We start from the raw sequence: 16,500 nt of genomic DNA on the forward strand, positions 1-16,500 counted from the left end.
AAAAGTTACTACTAAAACCTGTTTTACTTTCCAGAATAATTCAGAAAAACTGTGCAGATATAAAACAGATATAGCGCAAAAGCAACATTGTAAATTGTCACTCATTAGTAGCGTCGTGATAAAATTGTGTAGTTGTCACATAAACTAACCACTGTGTCGTCTGGTATCTCACAGAAAGTACTTTAAATCCAGAATGTATTTTCAAGTAAACCAAAATGTTGCATTAAAATCTCATTAGCAGTACTGGTAAATGTTCTAAGTATGTAAGCCTTATAGTCGTTCCATAATCGTGCAACTAACAAGCAAGAATGTACACACACAATAACGCTGTGACGTCTGTTCACTATAACAATGCATTCGTCATTTCTGTTTAAATAAGTTCTCTTGGTTCTTGATTGGATATTTAACTTCAAACATTGTTGTATGTTAACAGATTCTAAGTCTGACAAAGCATACTAGAAATGTGAAGTGAAAAGTTTTATGGCAAAGACAAAGTTAAAAAGTAGATTATCTTTCAATAAACGGTTTTACATGTGAAATGTGGTGTAAACCTTTACTCTTCCTAGTACGCAGAGTTTCAACTTCAAAGCAATTATCATGTTGTATACATCGGTAAAGAATGCTAAAATTTTTCTCAAGGCTAGCGTCTTATGTTATTTTTCTCGGAGCCAGCGGGCGCACGCGGCTGCCTACTGTGCGAGTCATTGTCTGTCTTTTTGTTGGCGCGCGCCGTTATTGGGATTAGGAGACCTAACTTCTACAAATTCACCTCCTCGAAAGGGCCCTGCTCTGTTTGAATCCCGCCAGTTCTGATGCAATTCAGGTCTGTCGTTACGATCATATCGTCTGTCGTCATGTCGGTACTTCCTGTAATTTCTTTCTTGTCGGTTAAGTGGTGGAGAATTTCTCCCTGAATCGTAACTGCGCGCTGGACCGTTGCGTCTGAAGTTATTCTGTCTCCCGTAATAATAATAGTTCTGATTGCCAAATTGTCTGTTTCTCTGATTGTCTCTGTGATAGTCATTACTACGGAAATGCAATCTTTCTCTGTAACTATTATTACTCTGCCAGCGGTTGTCATATGGGTGGTGTCTGTTTTGGTCACGATTTGCGTTGTAAGAATAGCCTTGTCGCGTCCAGTTATTATTTCTTTCATCGCGGAATTGCGACTGATGTGATCTGTAATTGTTGTGCTCCTGCATTCCGCGATTATCAGTGTCACTTTCCAGTTCTTGTAACAGTCCCTGAAAAGCTTCAATGTCGTCTTTGCAACGTCCTGCCAAAATAATATGTCGTAAATGTTCAGGTAATTTGATTAAGCAAATGCGGATGAGTTCTGAGGGGCTGTCCAATCCAATTTGTAAAATTTTTTGTGGGGAGCATGGGGGCTACGTAAGTAGGCTGTTTAGGTTTTTTATTGGTAACGCCACCTCTGTATGAAAATCACTGGCTGTGCTGTGTGCAGTCTGTGGCTGCTTTGCATTGTTGTAATACTCGCCATTATAGTGTTAGGCAGCTGGCTGTGAACAGCGCATAACGTTGCGTAGTTGGAGGTGAGCCGCCAGCAGTGGTGGATGTGGGGAGAGAGATGGCGGAGGTTTGAAATTTGTCATGAACTGCTATATTTATATATGATGATATCAAGGTAAATACATTGTTTGTTCTCTATTAATATCTTTCATTTGCTAACTATCCCTATCAGTAGTTAGTGCCTTCCATAGTTTGAATCTTTTATTTAGCTGGCAGTAGTGGCGCTCGCTGTATTGCAGTAGCTTGAGCGTGCTCCAACGACCAGTTGGGAGGAAAACAATGAGAGAATTGGTGGAGCCAAGCTTGTGGATGAATGTCATTGCCAGAATTCTTAAATATTTTGAATTTACGTGTAGTAATGAACAGCTTATAGTCAAAATCATCATGTCGGCGAGTCGCATATCGTTCATTGTTACGTCGTGTCGGCTGTTCAATCTCAAAATTCGGTGCACATTGCCAATTTCTTTCATAATTTCCGAAATGCGCTGTGTTATTATTTTGTGGCTGTTCCGTATTTCTATGTCCCTCTTCCCGTATTGGGGCGCGAGTGTCCTCTGCAATACGTAATTCTTGTACTACTTGTGCCAACTGATCTTGCACTTCCCGGATTTCTCTTTTGTACTGTGTATTGATTTGATTTTGATTTTGTTTGAATTTTTTAATTTCTACATACTCTTCAGTGTCAGTGAAGACTACAGGTGTTGTGTTATTCAGATCATCATCTACCTTTGTAGATAAGTTAGTGAACTGATCTGAAAGTTCGGCTACTTTATCCGATAGTGAAATTATTTCCTCTGTATGTTTTTCTGAACCAAGTTTCAGAGTATCTACTGTGTGCTTTAAGGTTTCCTGAGTTTTTGCAAGTTGCGTAACCGAATCGGTAGATGCAACTGAGTCAATTTTAGCTTGCAAGGTTTCGTGGTTTTCATGAACAATGGTTTGCAGTTCTTTTATGGCTGCTTCGTGATTTTGTAATACATTTTCATGCCGCGAAAAAATAGGTTGAAAATGCTCACAAATTTGTGTTTTTACGTCATTACAGACTTTTTGACATTTCGATTCAATGTTATGTAACTCAGTAGTTAAATCTTCACGTGTTTTTTCAAGTATGGTGTCTAACTTTTGAAGCTTTTGCTGTGTTTGTCTCTGATTTTGTTCCATTGTGTCTAACTTTTGAAGATTTTGTCCCATTTGTTTCTGATTTTGTTCAAGTGTTGTGTCTAACTTTTGTAGCTTTTGTCCCATTTGTTGCATTAACTGTAATAACAATGCACTGGTGTCTGAAACATGTTCCTCAGTGCTTTTCGGCAGTGAATTTGCACCGGCAACATTCACATTTTGACAAGCGGAAAACGTGTCTTGACTCATTTGGGAAAACGGTGAGGACGCAAAACCTGAATCTACAGTATTTGCAAAATTGTGTCTTGTCATTTCGGATTCCTGAGGCGAGCTGTTGCCGACCGATCGATCGATAATGCTTCCCTCTTCACTAATTGTTTCACTGTCCACGCCATTGTTTGCCGCCCGCTCCATTTCCCTATGCACAATTACCAAATTACTACTTTGAACATCAATTAATTCATTACTCGGTGGCGCTAACACACTGCTTTCATTTTCACTGTCATTTCTCAGTTTACTTTGGAGCCTAGTATTACGTTTTTCACACGCCATTATTGTCACAGTATTTCACACGACAACACAGAAAAACACAATTTGAAGATCAAAAATAAGAGAACACATTAACATAGCACTGAAAATAATATCTAGTTAATTGCAGCTGCGAAATACTTGGTGCAAATCTACATGCATGCCACAACTGTTTTACTGTACAACAGTAAAAGTCTGCAACTACAAAGGAGATTTTCTCTACAATTACGCGCTAGCAATAAACAAAATCTACACTAATTACACAAACTACAACAAAAAATCAGAAGATTCCAGTGAGGTATCCTCGGCTAAGGGTCGACATATGTAACGTCCCCTTTGAACAATTATACATGACTGTGCTTAAACTGACACACAATATTTTGTTAGCGCAACGCAATCTGACTTTCAAAATTCCCTACAAAAGAATGGCCCTGACTAACATTAAACTATACCTTTCACAAATCACTTACCTCACAAAAATCTTCGCTGCTCAAGCTACTGCAATACAGCGAGCGCCACTAGTGCCAGCTAAATAAAAGATTCAAACTATGGAAGGCACTAACTACTGATAGGGATAGTTAGCAAATGAAAGATATTAATAGAAAACAAACAATGTATTTACCTTGATATCATCATATATAAATATAGCAGTTCATGACAAATTTCAGACCTCCGCCATCTCTCTCCCCACATCCACCACTGCTGGCGGCTCACCTCCAACTGCGCAACGCTACGCGCTGTTCACAGCCAGCTGCCTAACACTACAATGGCGAGTATTACAACAATGCAAAGCAGCCACAGACTGCACACAGCACAGCCAGTGATTTTCATACAGAGGTGGCGTTACCAATAAAAAACCTAAACAGCCTACTTACAAATGGACTGGATCCTCTGGTCCAACTGAACCGATCATTGATTGGAAATGGTTATGTTAGACTACTTCGAGACCATTTGCACCCCTTCATGGACTTCATGTTCCCAAACAACAGCGGATTTTTTATGGATGACAACGCACCATGTCACCGGGCTGCAACTGGTGGCAATTGGTTTGAAGAATATTCTGGACAATTCGTACGAATGATTTGACCACCCAGATTGCCTGACATGACTCCCATCCAAAGTTAGTTAGAGGTCCTACTAAGCTTCCCTTGGGGATCACCCGATTATAATTTTATTTCTGTAGAACATTCGCCATCCAGTACCATGTATTAGTTTCTATTAGTCAAATTTTAGTCCAGCCAATCACATATTTTGCTCAGTAGTCGACAACATGTTACAGTGTCGAGCGCCTTTCTGAAATCTCGGCGAACGGAATCTACCAGTTAACCTCCGTATATTGTTTGCAAGATGTTGTGTACGATTAAAGGAAACCGTTTCTCACGCGAATAGAGCAAACTGTGGTTCACACGAGAGGCTTTTCTTCAATCCCTACAGATTTTTGCAAAATGGCTCTGAGCACTATGGGACTTAACATCTGTGGTCATCAGTCCCCTAGAACTTAGGACTACTTAAAACTAACTAACCTAAGGACATCACACACATCCACGCCCGAGGCAGGATTCGAACCTGTGACCGTAGCGGTCACGCGGTTCCAGACTGAAGCGCCTAGAACCGCACGTCCACATCGGCCGGCACAGATTTTTGCACAAAAGCTTGTTTTCCTCCAGTGAATCCATTTTAACATCTTTCTCTAGTGTCACATTTCGAATACTTTCACTTATACCACAGTCCATTTTTCAGTGCCATACAATACTGTGACCAAGACGTACAGTTTCACTTATTCCTCCATAGATGTTCTATTGTCCGCCTATTCTGCTCAATGGTCAGCGCTTATGACAGCTGTGCAGTGGGCCCGGGTTCGATTCACCACTGGGTAGGAGATTCTCTTGGTTCGGGGTCTGGTTGTTGAGTTGTCCCCATTACCATTTCATCATCATCCACACGCAAGTCACCCAATGTGGCGTCACCTTAACAAGACTTGCAGCTGATAGCCGAACTTTCCCAGATGGAGACTTTAGGGCATCAATGCCAGTTCATTTCATTTCAGTGTTCTGTCAATCTTTGCTACCTAAGGAACTTCCTATCGCCTAAACCAGACCACAGTTGATATGTTCCTACGGTCCGCCATCTCGTTTACTTTATAAATATACAGGGTGATTCAAAGAGAATACCACAACTTTAAAAATGTGTATTTAATGAAAGAAACATAATATAACCTTCTGTTATACATCATTACAAAGAGTATTTAAAAAGGTTTTTTTTCACTCAAAAACAAGTTCAGAGATGTTCAATATGGCCCCCTCCAGACACACGAGCAATATCAACCCGATACTCCAACTCGTTCCACACTCTCTGTAGCATATCAGGCGTAACAGTTTGGATAGCTGCTGTTATTTCTCGTTTCAAATCATCAATGGTGGCTGGGAGAGGTGGCCGAAACACCATATCCTTAACATACCCCCATAAGAAAAAATCGCAGGGGGTAAGATCAGGGCTTCTTGGAGGCCAGTGATGAAGTGCTCTGTCACGGGCTGCCTGGCGGCCGATCCATCGCCTCGGGTAGTTGACGTTCAGGTAGTTACGGACAGATAAGTGCCAATGTGGTGGCGCTCCATCCTGCTGAAATATGAATTGTTGTGCTTCTTGTTCGAGCTGAGGGAACAGCCAATTCTCTAACATCTCCAGATACTGTAGTCCAGTTACAGTAGCACCTTCGAAGAAAAAGGGACCAAAAACTTTATTGGCTCAAATGGCGAACAAATGTACAACTAAATGAAACTTTATAGCTCCCTTAATTCGCCGACAGATAGTGCTTAGCTCTGCCTTTTGTCGTTGCAGAGTTTTAAATTCCTAAAGTTGTGGTATTCTTTTTGAATCACCCTGTACTTCAATAATCCTGATAACCCATTGTTTCAAGAGCGATTTTTCCAACGACACAATGCGAGTTTGTACTGGACTGAAGCGCGTCCATTGGATTCGTGTCAGCAAACACCACATGCCATCTATACCATTCGATTAATTTCAGCCTAGCTGAAGAAAATGTCCGCGACGTGGACGCCGTGTAGTCGAACACTGTCGTCTTGGAAAACGAACCCAAAATGTTGCCTAAGATTGTAGGATCCTGTTCGGTTATCGCTCGGCGATCAAATTACCTTTTATAGAAATGAGAACCGAAAGAAATCCGTACATGACAATGGTCCAAAAGAAGACTGACTTACTTCCCTGCTCAATCCATGGAGTTGCATGCCTGAAACATGGACTGGTACCTGCGTGCGTTCGTACTATTCGTCACAAGGCCTGAGACAAGTTCTGCACTCGTCGGTGAAGAAGACCTGACACCTTTGGTTCGGGTTCCATTCCTGCTGTTATTATGACGAGGAGCGCTTTTTGTCTCGTGATAGCAATGGAACGTTAACACGAAGTCGCTACGTTGTACGCGATATCAGGAGGCAAGTCTCAGTGCTGACAATGTTTCTTGCCGTAAAGTGACTATGTGCGCGTAGTGACCTTCCGAGGTATACTGACGTACTGACGCTGGATTGTCCTGCTCATGATTGGAGACAAAGAACAGATCTGAAAACGCTGGTTCACTTTAATCTCCGTTACATTGGTGGCAGTATGTAGCAATTTCCTACGTTCTAAAGAATGTGAGAAGTGATGACGATGGCGCATATTAGTAATTTATGTAGCAGTTTTTTGTAAACCCGAGAAAATAGCACACTGGTCCCTTTGGAGCGCCGTAGATGGTGCAGAACTGGTACCAGGTGATGAGGAGACCCTCCACCACAGACATCAGTCGTGGAAGTGAAGTAATATTATGCACATGCCTGTCGGTTATATGGAATCAGTGTAGTAAGATGGGACAACATGAACGCGTGACAGAACGCTAGAAAGAGGCTATCGTGGTTAGAGGTGCCTATGACCACACCATAAATGAAGTTGCCTGATTTCGTATTATAACAACACGCACTGTCTAACATTCTTCAACTACTTCTCATAGATGGTTACGACAGTAGCTCGCAACCAGCTGACCAGCATAGCCGTTTCCGAGATGCCCGTTCCTAGGCGTCGGCATATAACAGTCTCTCCTATTTGCGGCCCGTATCGTCGCTAAAATAACCAGCCTTAACTTGTGCACCTCTTATACACTTTTCTTAGCGTGTCACATGCCCGAGACGCCACTAGGCGGCATTCACGGTTGCGGTTTTTCAGTGAACTTTATTTCACAGAGGTCTCCATTTTTCAAGAAAAAACATTTTTAATAAGTTGACAGTAGGCATAACACGTTTAACTACTAATAAGGTTCAGTTTAAGATGAACGTGAAGAATTTATTGGCGGTGAAGCTAACTCTTCTTACTTCATTAACGAATTTCTTAGTGGCACCATGTGAGGTATAAACACTGGTGTCCAAAATTTATGGACGAAAGTAACTTTCTCATAATATGTGACTGCCAAGTAACATAGCTCGATGACGCTTGGAACATACATAGAATGAACTGCTGAAGATAAGTGAAAGACGTACCCAATGAAGCAAACAGAAATGGCACTTTCATTGAAACACAATAACTACACTGCTCATCACGACTTGTGATGGTCCCTGATCGCCGGCCGGGGTGGCCAAGCGGTTCTAGGCGCTATAGTCTGGAACCGCGCGACCGCTACGGTCGCAGGTTCGAATCCTGCCTCGGGCATGGATGTGTGTGATGTCCTTAGGTAAGTTAGGTTTAAGTAGTTCTAAGTTCTAGGGGACTGATGACCTTAGAAGTTAAGTCCCATCGTGGTCAGAGCCATTTGAACCATTTGAACTCATAGATGTCAATATGCCAAAGCAACATTATCCTTTCCTCGCTATAATACCTGCTTTACAGAGCCGATGTTTTTAGACAATGTTGCTGGTTGCATTTTTAATGCATTCTCACCTCTCGTCATATGAAGGGACGGTTCGGCTTGTCGAACATCATCATTTTATGATAATTAAATGGACACCCTAGCTGCAAACAGACGTTGACATACTTCATTGGGGACATGTCGAAAATGTGTGCCCCGACCGAGACTCGAACCCGGATCTCCTGCTTACATGGCAGACGCTCTATCCATCTTTTTTTCTTGTTTTTTTTAATTTCTCAAAGCCAAAATCAAATTTCTTTTTCCTTTAAGAACAAATTATGAGGAATAAATAAGGAAAAGTTTTTTTTTTCAAAAGAAAACAAAGACTCCAATTATACTTGTTTCTCCATCCAGGAGACAAAAATGAGTCTCCTTCGTCTTGTTGGCGAAGAAGCAATCTTTTGGGACAAAAAAAGAAAAAAAAACTTTCTCAAAGCCAAAATCAAATTTCTTTTTCCTTTAAGCAAATTATGAGGAATAAATAAGGAAAAGTGTTTTTTTTTCAAAAGAAAACAAAGACTCCAATTATACTTGTTTCTCCTTCCAGGAAACAAAAATGAGTCTCCTTTGTCTTGTTGGCGAAGAAGCAATCTTTTGGGACAAAAAAGAAAAAAAAGTTTCTCAAAGCCAAAATCAAATTTCTTTTTCCTTTAAGCAAATTATGAGTAATAAATAAGGAAAAGTGATTTTTTTTTAAATTAAAGTCGTAGTGCGACTTGCAGTTAAAGTCCAGTTCTTACAGGAGCTCCTGAAGTGTATCCGCCTACAGCATGCCAGCTCCTCCAAACGTGTCTCTCATGGTGTAGGCGTGAGTTCTGGGTAGCAGATCTATTCAGTTCGGTTCGGTTTATACAGTTTTCAGCTTCTCAGGGCTTGGACGTTCCAGCTACTAGGTGGCTCATCGAAAGTGCTCCGTAAGAAACTGGAAAAATATTGTTTATAGCGTGGGTTGCGTATCAGGACGCAGTGTCGTTCGTTGAGATAAGTCCAATATCCTAGCGTAGACTTGTCGCCAGAAGTAAAAAGATAGCGGATCGTGTGGCCACAGATCCAATTCACAGAGTGAGTTTTGGCGGAGGGGTAGAAAGTCTTATCTGGGTACAAAAGCATGTGGACGTCGATCTGAGCCGGTGTCTGGCGAGTAAGAAACGCCAAAATTCGCCGCGCAAGTGTCCAGACGTCGAATGCTGTGCCACAGTGGAATCGGTGAACATCCGTGTCATCCACGCCACAGTGGGTGCAGAGGGATGAATCGGCGAGATGGATGCGGTGCAGACGATCTCGGTTAACTTGTTTGCCATTCACGGTGATGTACCACGCTGATTGAACGTCTGATTCAAGAAAACGCGCATGGATCGCATTCCATATGTGTCGCCGCACGTACTGTGGACACTTACGTTCGATGGGGTTAGACGGGCGGCACTGTTGTAACAATTCGGAGACTGTTTTCGTGAGGTACAAACGTGTAAGTGGTAAGGACCGGTAGATATAACTGAACTCCAGGAAAAATCGTTGGATGTAACAGAAGGGGGTTGGAATGGTCGATACCAGTACTGGGGCGGACAAGGAGGCCGGTGCAAAGTTGTGAAGCAGGAGGCTAGTAAGGCTCTGCGGGCAACGATGCCAAAGTTTTAGTCGGGAGCTGACGTATAGTGTCTTCACACGAGTCGGCACGTGGATGAGTCCCACCCCTCCACGATCTCGTGGCAGTGCAAGGGATTCATACTGCACCTTGAATAACATCCCCGAGCTGACGAAGGAGCCGAAAGCCATCAACAGTTGTCGCGCCAGGAGATTTGGGACTGGTAGTACTTGAGCCACGTGCGGTATACGGGAAGCATGATACATATTCACGTAGTGCGCGCGTTGGATAACGTCGAGAGCTCGTAGCCGGTGATCTGCGAGATTTGCTCTGATTGTCTGTAGCAAGCGTCTACCATTGATAGTCGCTGAGCGGCGCAGGTCTGCTGTGAAATCAAGTCCAAGACACCGTATGGTGGCGGCGACACTAAGGGGAGCAACGCATCTCTCCGGCAAGCCCTCACCAATGAACAGGACCTTGGATTTTGACACGCTGAGGCAGCTCCCCGAAGCTTCGCCGTAAGTCGCCACCCATGTCAGTGCTGCTCGTACTTCATCTTCACTGCGCAGATATAGTACTATGTCGTCTGCGTAGGCTGTACAACAAAAACGGTGGCCTTGCACAGCCATGCCTTCCAAACGTTGGCGCATGCCCTGGAGCAGGGGTTCCAAGGCGAAAGCATACAAAATTGTGGAAAGAGGGCAGCCTTGTCGTACAGATCGTGCGATGACCAGGGACGGTGTAAGGCGACCATTGTACATGATTTTAGAGGTTGCACTACTCAACAGGCGCATAACCACTGTGACAATACCGCCAGGAAAACCCATATGCTGAAGAACTGTTCGTAAATAGAAGTGGTCAACACGGTCGAAAGCCTGGCTAAAGTCCAGTGAAGCCAAGGCGCCAGGGAGACGCTGATAATGCGCTAATGCTATCATGTCTCTGTAACGGCAAAGAGCCGTACGGATGTTGTTGTCGCCTCCTAGGGAAGTCTGGTCGCAGGATGTGACATAACGGGCGACCTTCTTGAGTCGCGATGCCAGTAGCCGTGTGAATATTTTCATGTCGCTGTTGAGCAAAGTAATTGGTCGATAGTCCTGGATCCTCGATAACCCGCGTGGTTTATGTACGGGGATAATAATGCCTTCTAGAAAGGCGCTCGGGACCACTGTCATCGGTGACATCAGCTCTTGTGCGATTGCCGTCCACGTGGAAGCCAACAAATAGTGAAAACTTTTATAAAATTCGATGGGTATACCGTCAGGTCCAGGAGATCTGTTATCGGAACCCGCCTTGATAGCGTCTACCACTTCATCTGTGGTTACGTCGTCTTGGAGGTCATGCACTGCATCCTCCGGAAGAGTGTTCGTAGTAAGCTGAGCGACTTCTGTGATCAGTGCTGCAGAATGCGGTACTGCTGCGTATAGCCCGGCAAAATGAGCATGGAGAGTACGACCGATGCTTTGTTGGGTGTCGTGCCGGCGCCCTTCCACATCAGTGAGGACTTGGATCAGAGCTCGTCGTCGTCGTTGTCTTTCCTGAAGGAGGTGGAACATCGACGGACGTTCTTGAGGGATGCGATTAGAAGCTCGAGAACGGACTACAGTGCCTTCCAAGTTACGCCGCATGATCAAGGAGATCTGCGCCTTCGTGCGATGGACCATCGACTGCCGGGCTGGCGAGAAAGGCATCGTCGTACAGTCACGTAGAATGGTGTAGTAGAAGTGCAGGGTATGAGTTTGCCACGCCTTTAATTCCTTCCCATAACTCATCAGAGTCTTCCTGAGGGTCGGCTTTGCACAGGAGAGCCACCATGATAAGGTGGAGTCATAGGCTTCGCGACGATGGTGGCAGCGTGCCCACGCTTCTTCGACCATACGGCGACAGTCTGAGGAGGTCAGCTGAGCGACATTGAGTTTCCACAGATCACGACTATGCCACACTTGCTGTCGGGCTAGAGTGACGTCACAGAGGTACGCATCATGGTCTGAAAAGGCCAAGGGCCAGACTTCCGCATGACGTGTGCCATCAGCAAGGGAGCGGGTATTGTAGATGCGATCTATGCGGCTTGACGAGTGAGAGGTGTAGAATGTATAGCCCAGTTGAATTCCGTGGAGCTTCTTCCATGTGTCAACAAGTCGTAGACGGTCGATGACCACTGAGAGAGATGCACAAGGGGAATGTCGCGGGAGTTGGTCGGCGGGTTCTTGTGTCGAGTTAAAATCCCCACCGAGTACCAAATCGTCCTGCGGACCGTTGAAGAGGGATGTGACGCTTTCGGCAAAAAAAGTTTGTCGGTCATGACGGCGGCCAGTGCCGGACGTAGCGTAGATATTAATAATACGCACGCCGAACAGTGTGAGGGCCATACCTCGCGCAGTGGGGAGGTAGATGACGTCCTCTGCAGGGAGTCCGTCGCGTAGCAGGATGGCGACGCCGCTACCGGTATCGGATGCGGGGGAAACATGGGCGTTGTATCCGGCGGGAACTAGAAAGTCAGCCACAATCACCTCTTGTAAGAGTGCTATATCCACATCCGCAGAGTAAATAGTGTCTCTGAACATGGCCAGTTTATGGGGGGCACGAATGGTGGCAAGATTCATCGTGGCGATACGATATTGCTGTGTACGGCCATCCTCAGTATTTGCAGAACGTGCGGTAGAAGTAGCCGGCAGGTGGAGACCCGCCGGTGGTCTCGCAGTGGTGATTATTACTGGCGGGGCGCCAGCCCCAGTGTCGCCGAGGTGGACTCCTGTGCAGACACGCTGGCAGTCTGTTCCACTTCTCCTTCAACGTCATCGGCCCAGGAAGCTGACGACGTGGACATGTGACGGTCACGTACTTCCGGAACGGGTGTTGTGGATTCCGCAAGATGAGTGGCAGGGGGACCGCCATCATCATTCGTTGAAAACGGCGAGGACACGTCCCTGGCTGGGAGAGTAGGTGTCACTGGAGGGGCGCCTGTTGCTGCCACATCGCGTGACTGGACGCAATGTGAGAGATCACCGTCAGACATCAGGTCGACATCTCGCGGGGCCGTCTGAGAAAGGGCGTCATCGGAAGGCGTTCGTCGTCGTTTCCTGTGTTTGCGAGGCGACCGTTGTATACTGACGTGGCCTTCTGAATCAGAATGTCGTCGCCCGTCGTCGGACGCCGAACCCGTCCGGACAAAGGCAGACGTCGGCACGACACCGAGATCGACGTCCATGGTTCCAACAGGAACATCGATTTCGGTCTGCAACCCGGACGGTCCTGAAGCGAGCACGGGAGGCGACGTCGTGCTTGTGTCCTTGGAGCGTTGTGCTGCGGCGGGTGGCGTTGACGATGCTGCTGGCGCAATCGAGATTGGTACGGCGGGGTCCTGTGCAACCTTGGCGTAGGTGATGGGTAAGGACGTGACCATCGAAGCCTGGGTCTCTTCACGTAACGGCGTCTGTATTAAACGGCGGTGTAAGCATTCGGAACGTACATGTCCCTCCTGGCCACATCCTGCGCACGTTCGTGGCTGTCCATCGTACATGACGATGGCCCTCACACCGCCAATCAGCAGGTGCGATGCGACATGTTTCGTCAGCTCAATTTTTATTTGCCGGACGCCATTTAATACGGGGTAGGTCGTAAATGTTTGCCACTTCTCCGCGACGTGACCCAAGACGGTGCCATATGGTTGGAAAGCGGCAATGACCACATCCTGAGGCACCTCGAACGGGAGCTCAAACACCCGCAATGTCCGGAGACCGAATCCAGCATGGGCGACTGTGACAGCACCCATATGTCCATCAGACTGTTTAAATTTCAGTCCGGTGGCATGACGGTGAATGATGTCATTGCAAATTTCCTCCGTCGACATCTTGATGTAGACAACACTTCCAGTGATGGAAAAATGTATGCCGATTACGTCCTGGGGGTTCAAACGTAGATCCTCACGTATGAACTGTTCGACTTCGAAAGCTCTGGGTCGTGGATGTTCGTCCTGAAACGTTACTTTGATCGTTGCACGGCGGTACGAGTGCGCCATGGTGTACGTTAGTACTGGACTCGATAGACACAAACACCGCGACGCGGAAGTAAACACCGCCGAGAGCGGAGCGGCACATGGCGCGCGGAGCAGCTCCGCACGCTAGCACGGCTGCGAGCCGACTGTACTCTCCTCGCTATAATACCTGCTTTACAGAGCCGATGTTTTTAGACAATGTTGCTGGCTGCATTTTTAATGCATTCTCACCTCTCGTCATATGAAGGGACGGTTCGGCTTGTCGAACATCATCATTTTATGATAATTAAATGGACACCCTAGCTGCAAACAGACGTTGATATACTTCATTGGGGACATGTTGAAAATGTGTGGCCCGACCGAGACTCGAACCCGGATCTCCTGCTTACATGGCAGACGCTCTATCCATCTGAGCCACCGAGGGCACAGAGGATAGTGCGTCTGCAGGGACTTATCCCTTGCACGCTCCCCGCGAGACCCACATTCCCAACACGTCCACACCACTACATTTGTTGTGCGCCTAATAGATGTTTGCCCAGCATACTCATTACTCGTGGCAGATTAATCTACGTTCATATACAGTTAAAATATGGCTTCCCGGCCATTAACCTTCTTGTGCGAACGCACACGCTATACCCGAACTCGTACGGGACTTGGTAGATTAACCTGAGTATGATGGGCAAACATCTATTAGGCGCACTACGAATGTAGTGGTGTGGACATGTGGGAATGTGGGTCTCGCGGGGAGCGTGCAAGGGATAAGTCCCTGCAGACGTACTATCCTCTGTGCCCTCGGTGGCTCAGATGGATAGAGCGTCTGCCATGTAAACAGGAGATCCGGGGTTCGAGTCTCGGTCGGGGCACACATTTTCAACATGTCCGGAATGAAATATATCAACGTCTGTTTGCAGCTAGGGCGTCCATTTAATTATTTCATTCTAGCGAAGCTGCATGGTCATCAACGGTAACTGTTCTTAAGGGAACAGATACTACCTTCACATATATATCATATTTTAGTGATCCAGGTATTATGCTGTGGGGAGAGATTATGTTGCGTGATTCGTGGTGTAGTGACTATCGTTGCTGCCTATGGATGACAGCGTCCTGGGTTCGATTCGCGGCCGGGTCGGGGATTTTCTCCGCCCGAGGATTGGGTGTATGTATTGTCCCCATCATTCGGGGAAGTGACGAGACTGGACCGTAAAAAAGATTGGGAATTTGTACAGGTGCTGATAACCACGCAGTTGAGCGCCCCACAAAACAAATATCATCATCATTATCTTGTGTGGCCGTACTGACCTCCAGATCTTTGAACATGGTACACTCACCGGTCATCCTTATTGTGACACAGTACTGCTATCCATGTGGTGGGATGCATTCAGCCCTGACTTCGTTTTAATGGGTGACAGTACGCAACCACATGGAACTCTGCAGGAGGAGGAGCTCTTGGAACAAGAGGATATTTGCTGAGCGCACTGGCTTGCCCGTTCCCACTACTTAAATGCTGCAGAACACTTAAGTGTGCACTGGGGAGACGTACCACTGCACGTCCATGTGCACCGACGACTAATCCACCAACTGGCAACCACGTGGGTGGAGGAAAGCGGCGCCCTATGACAAGAACTCCTTACCAACCTTGTGACCAGCATGGAATCACGTTGGATGGAATGCATTGGCGTCCCTGGTGACCACACTCCCTAATGAGAAACACGTCCCGCCTTTTATAATGTCCAAGGGATCGTCGTAAATCGTGGTGACCTCAGAGTAGGAGTACTTATTGTATTTAAATAAAAGTGCAATTTCTGTTGGATGTAAGGTCCGCCAGTTACGCAAAACACCGGTTTTTCTCAGTACCCAAACATGTTTCAGAACCACTGTGCCATCATCAGTGGGTTTTCGTTTTTATTTAACCCACTGATGATGGCACAGTGGTGCCGAAACATGTTTGGATACTGAGAAAAAACGGTGTTTTCCATAACTGGCGGACCTCACATCCAACAATTTTAACTGCAAACACGGCCAATACAAGAAGCCGCAAAACAAAATGATGAATAGTGCCACTTCTGTTCGTTTCATTGCGTATTTGTTTCAGTTACTTTTGTACTATACTGTAACAATTCTTTCAATATATGTTCCGAGTTTCAGCGAGCTATATTACTTGAGAGTGACACATCATCCCTTAAGTTTGCATACCACTGTAGTTTAGTGGTGTGGCTGAACCGTTGCTGAGCTGGCCGTGTCCCGCAGTGGCGCAGTCGGGCTCGAAGGGCATCCTGCAGGCGCCGCCGCCGCCGCCGGTGGTGGTGCCGCCGCTGACGCCGCAGCAGCTGGACGCGGCGGCCGCCTCGGCGCTGGAGCGCGTGCGCCAGCGCGTCCAGTTCCTCGCGGCGCTCTTCTCCGGGGGCGTCGTCGTCGCGCCGGGCACGCCGGCCGCCTGGCACCAGGAGTTCTTCCAGACCACCAACCGCACGCTCGCCACGGGCCAGCAGGCGCAGAAGAACGTCGAAGCCAGCGTCGGCCTCATCCAGGAGTGAGTAGCGCGGCGCGCAGGGCGAAGCAGCGGTCCTGGGCTGTCGGTTGTTGGAGAGAACGAGGAGGTGTCGATGGGCGAACATGGGAGTGAAAGGAATGAAGACAGTGAAGGAACTGAAGGGAGTGAAGGGTGTGAAGGTCGCACTTGGACAACCTTCCGAAATGCCTTTAAAAAAAATGACGAAGTAAATACTCCAGAATTAGAATCAAGAACAACTGGCAACTTGGCTTACCTAAGTTACCTGGCTGTAGCGAAGCAGCTTAAAACACTTAATAAGGCAAGGCTTCCGGTCCAGATTCTATACTAGTCAGGTTCCTTTCAGAGTA

General features: G+C 46.5%; 1 protein-coding gene across 1 annotated transcript in view; it reads left to right on the plus strand.

Annotated features, from left to right (window-relative positions):
- LOC124775205 (peroxidase-like) overlaps positions 1–16,500 on the plus strand; it is a 193,314-nt gene that overhangs the window by 96,202 nt on the left and 80,612 nt on the right. The window contains exon 7 of the mRNA XM_047250047.1: positions 15,889–16,171. Within this exon, the coding sequence (XP_047106003.1) occupies positions 15,889–16,171 (283 nt within the window). The remainder of the gene's footprint in view (positions 1–15,888; positions 16,172–16,500) is intronic.

This window comes from Schistocerca piceifrons, chromosome 1 (genome assembly GCF_021461385.2).
Source record: "Schistocerca piceifrons isolate TAMUIC-IGC-003096 chromosome 1, iqSchPice1.1, whole genome shotgun sequence".
Taxonomy (NCBI): domain Eukaryota; kingdom Metazoa; phylum Arthropoda; class Insecta; order Orthoptera; family Acrididae; genus Schistocerca; species Schistocerca piceifrons.